At 36.4% G+C, this 4,449-nt stretch overlaps 1 protein-coding gene across 1 annotated transcript in view; it reads left to right on the top strand.

The window, feature by feature from the left end:
- The window catches only part of LOC102601331 (protein root UVB sensitive 1, chloroplastic), a 7,593-nt gene extending 4,728 nt beyond the window's left edge, over positions 1-2,865 (top strand). The window contains exons 6-7 of the mRNA XM_006361167.2: positions 465-641; positions 1,748-2,865. Of these exons, the coding sequence (XP_006361229.1) occupies positions 465-641; positions 1,748-2,038 (468 nt within the window). The 3' untranslated portion in view covers positions 2,039-2,865. The remainder of the gene's footprint in view (positions 1-464; positions 642-1,747) is intronic.
- The last annotated feature ends 1,584 nt before the right edge of the window (positions 2,866-4,449 follow it).

Here is a 4,449-nt window from a genome sequence, read left to right as displayed (position 1 = left end):
GGGGGCAGCAGGGTAGCTGGGTATTCTCTTATATCATTCTATAAATTGATGACATAAAAGATGGATATCTCAGAAAGACTATTTTTGTCCAGCTTAACTGTTTTATCAAGTTATAGAGGACAAATAAGGTGTGCTCATGTGCAACTACTAACATCAAATGAGATTAGGAAAATCTTATAACAGTTGAAGAAATTAAGAAAAAATATGCTTATTCAAATACAATGGACAGAAAATTAATAATAACTAACAACTCGCAAGATAGGCATAATCTTGAGTGATAAATGAGTACCAAGGATGACCTAGTGAATATTGACTAGGGATGGCCCTAACTATAACCCTTGTTCCTTGTTGGGAATGGGAGAAAAATTTCTCTGTTGATGCCAGCTTCCAGTTGAAGATATTATTTGGTTTTGACTTGCAAACTATGAAAATAGACCAGCTTCTCTGATTATTGGTCTTTTCAGACACAAATGGAAGTGCTTTCTGTTCATGCTAAGCAAGCAGCTGCAGGGATTGTGCGACGGTTGCAGCTGGGTTCTAAACTTTCTGATGTTGCTACAAGCCGAGAAGATGTGCTTGCTCTGTTTGAACTGTACAAGAATGAAGGTTACATTTTGACTGAGCATGAAGGAAGATTTTGCGTAAGTAATCCAGTCTCTCTCCTCCCCCTCATTATTTTCATTGCTGAGACATCACTTGTTTAGACTAACCTGTAAATTCCAGCTAAAGATTTTATTTGATCTATCTTCTGCAAGAGGCGTCAACTTCTAAAAACTGGTGAATAAAGTGTTAAGAGCTCAAATTTCTGATTGATCTTCTTAAGGAACCTTTCTTTTTATCAGGAATAGTTGATCATATTTTGGCCTTTCCAGAGGGTGATTGTACTTTGTAGTTACTATAACTAAAGAAAGATTAACTTCCCACCGGGACATTCACTATGAATGTTGGGTATTTAAACAAGCTAAACTTAGTCATAACAAGTATTAGGCTTTGAGTGGAAAGAATAATATTGCCCTTCCTATGTTTCTTCAAGAGTGTTTATTTCATGTTCTGTGGAACTCCACTTCAGATGCAACCCAGCTATTTTGACCTACATTTTTTTTTTTGTATATATAACAAAGAGAAGTACTTCAGAATCCATTTTGTAACTTGCAATCACCACTATAGAGCTATGATGGTCACTGTTTGAGTTAAAGGCAATCCAAAATTTTATGCCAGTATTAGCAAACAACGGTGGGAAGTTCTGTGATAAGAGATCAAAGAACTACATGCTCTTCTTCTTAGTACAAAAATTGTTCAGCAATTGCATCAGTGTAGCTCCCAAAATAACTTAAGTTGAATACCAAGCAGTATGGTGAACCTCATAAAAATGGTGATTGAGATCTAAGGTTGGCCTTCTTAAGTGTGAATTATTGGAGTTAGTGTTGGTAGAATGAAATGTCATTTAGAGATATTGAACTGTATAAATAAGGGAGAAACTCTCTGAAGGGAAAATGAATGATTCATATATATCATTCACTTAGCAGGAAAAGTGAATACTCCAGTGAGTGACAAATATCAGAGAGGGAGGGGTAGTTGAGCATGAGTAGATCGTTAGTAGGCTTGTTTTACTTGGAAATTTCCTGATTCAATTCCTGTCTTTATCTCACTTCTGCTTTCCATTTCTTCATTGGAATGGATGGAGGGTGATTGTTTGACCTTATGCTTAACTAACATTTTTACATTTACTTTGCACTTGTTGGAGCAGATTGTGCTGAAAGAAAGTTCATCACCACAAGATATGTTGAAGTCATTGTTTCATGTCAATTACCTGTACTGGTTGGAGACAAAAGCAGGAATCAAGTCGAGCAGTGTAGCTAATGACTGCAGGCCTGGGGGAAGGCTTCAGATGTCTTTGGAGTATGTTGAGAGAGAGTTTAACCATGTCAAAACTGATGGTGAGGTAGCAGGTTGGGTAACTGACAGTCTCATTGCGAGGCCTTTGCCAAATCGGATTCGCTTGGATTACACAGCTGTATCTTCTGTTGCAGAAGGTTGACCGTATATAACAAGACACAGCTCCTCTGAACAAGCTCTTGTTTCCCAGCTTAAGTCAACCCTTCATACCCTGTATAGCTGCCAAACCATCATGATGGGTTCATTTGGATTTGCATCTGCAGACAGAAGTGCTTGAAATCAATTGGTAAAACCCATTTCGGTGACTGTACAATGAGCTTGAAATGGTGTCATGGATCAATAATTGGACGATGCAGTATGCTGGTTTTGAATGGGGTGAGTATTCGAATTTGTTTCTGAATGCTTGATTTCATTGCTGCCCATCTTCTTGCTATTCTATCTATAGCTTAGAAGTTCCATTGAAATTGAATCTACACTGCAACATGTGGAGCTTCTCCTCCTTCGTTCTTTCATGATTTAGTTATCTTCTTACTCCTATTTTCCTGTAAGTAAGTTTACATCTAGAGGCCAGAGCAAACACTTTACTCTATCGAAAACAAAAACAAAAAACTTTACTCTAGAATCTCCATCAAGTTGGAGTCGGGGGTGAGATTTGGTAGGATGTTCTGTTTCCCTGCAGCATAATGGGAGATGGATGAAGTAGTCGAGTTTGGTCGCCATTTTTGCACTGTTACCTTCATTTTTTTGTGCTAATGAACGAGCATGTTCGTGTCAATGACTTGTTAGTTTTGTAGAACTTTTGCATACAAGCTAGATTGGATTATAATTTGGTGAGAGATAGATGGTGAAGATCTGTATCTGAGTTTGGTGACTCTATAGCTCATATCATGTTATTTTGTGACCAATTTTACAGTTACCTTACCAAATTTGAATATGGTTCTTCTAATCTCATTTTAAAAATTGAAGTTACTTTCTCTTCACACTATTTTAATTTGTACTTACCTTTGTTTGGAAAGCATTATAACTTGCTGATTCTTGTACTAGTTCTGGGAACGTGCATTGCATATTTATCTCAAAATATTAAATTTTGTATTGCAAATGATATACTTTATCCCCTTCAAATCTATTGGTATTTACTAAAAAAGAAATTAAAAAAAATCATCATTTTTATGCTAGAAAGTACAGTTATTATTAAAAAGAATATAACCTTAATTATAAAATTGACTAAAGTGCATAAAGTAAAAATAACTAACAATTGTACAAATACAATTTTCAAATGAGGAAGCTAAAATACTACATGCTAGTTAGTATAATATGTGTAAACTTTATACTAGACTTGTCCTTGTGTGATGAGATCACCGAACCTAACGCTGTAATACCAAGTTTTTCACGACACAAAATGAGTCGTGAGTGGCACCCACACTTAACCTCCTAAGTGGGTGAACTAAGGAATCCAAACCCTAACATATATCAATAATTCAACTACGAATAACAACAATAATGTGGAAGCTCAAAACTTATTAAAGTAACCAATCAAATAAACTTCTAAAGTTTAACACTTATTATCTCCAAAATCTGAAAGTCATCACATCAAGGACATCTAATCTTCAAATACTAAGTCTAGGAGTATTAAAGACACCAAAATAAATGAATAAAATAGTTTATGTCCGAAAACTAAGGACATCATGCCATGACCAAGAGAATCCAACACGAGCTGGAATGAATAACTCACCTTGGAACTTGATGTGCTGGAGACTGGCTAGAGCTGAGGGCAAGTCGAAGTCACTGATACACTCGCTGCACTCCACAAAAAGAAAACAAAGAAAAACACAAGTAGGGCTCAATAGAGGGCAACATGTACTGAGTAGATATCATCGGCCAACCCAAAATAGAACTAATATGTAATGAATAATAGTATAAAATCAACTATGACACTTAGCAGGTGGCAAGCAACAAACACATGAACCAGTGTCAACAACACTAAAGTAAGTACGTAATCAGTCAACAATATCAAGATCACACGAGGACTCGGATCCAATTATACCGTGTCGGAACGTGACACTCCAATCCAATAATACCGTGTCGAAATGTGACATTCCGATCCAATTATACCTTGTCGGAACGTGACACTCTGATCCAATTATACCGTGTCGGAACGTGACACTCCGATCCAATAATACCGTGTTGGAACGTGACACTCCGATCCAATTATACCGTGTCGAAAAGTGACACTCCAATCCAATAATACCATGTCGGAATGTGACACTCCGATCCAATAATATCATTAATTTATCATTTATTATCACCACTTTTCAATTCATTAACAATATTTCACCAAACCTTCTTTATTCAAGGCATCACTTCGATAGATAGGGTTTAAGATTATAAATTCCACGGTCTCAGAATTTCAGACCAATCACAAACCACACAACCAAGCTACACAATCACACAATCAAGTACATAGAGAACATCACAATCTCATTCAATGCATAACAATCACTATTAAGAGTCTATCTATCAAATAGAATAAACCATAACCTACCTCAACCGAAG

This window comes from Solanum tuberosum, unplaced genomic scaffold, assembly GCF_000226075.1.
Source record: "Solanum tuberosum cultivar DM 1-3 516 R44 unplaced genomic scaffold, SolTub_3.0 scf00341, whole genome shotgun sequence".
In the NCBI taxonomy this organism is placed as follows: Eukaryota; Viridiplantae; Streptophyta; class Magnoliopsida; order Solanales; family Solanaceae; genus Solanum; species Solanum tuberosum.
The sequence above is the reverse complement of the archived record's forward strand: the minus strand, read 5'-3'. Positions and strand labels throughout refer to the sequence as shown.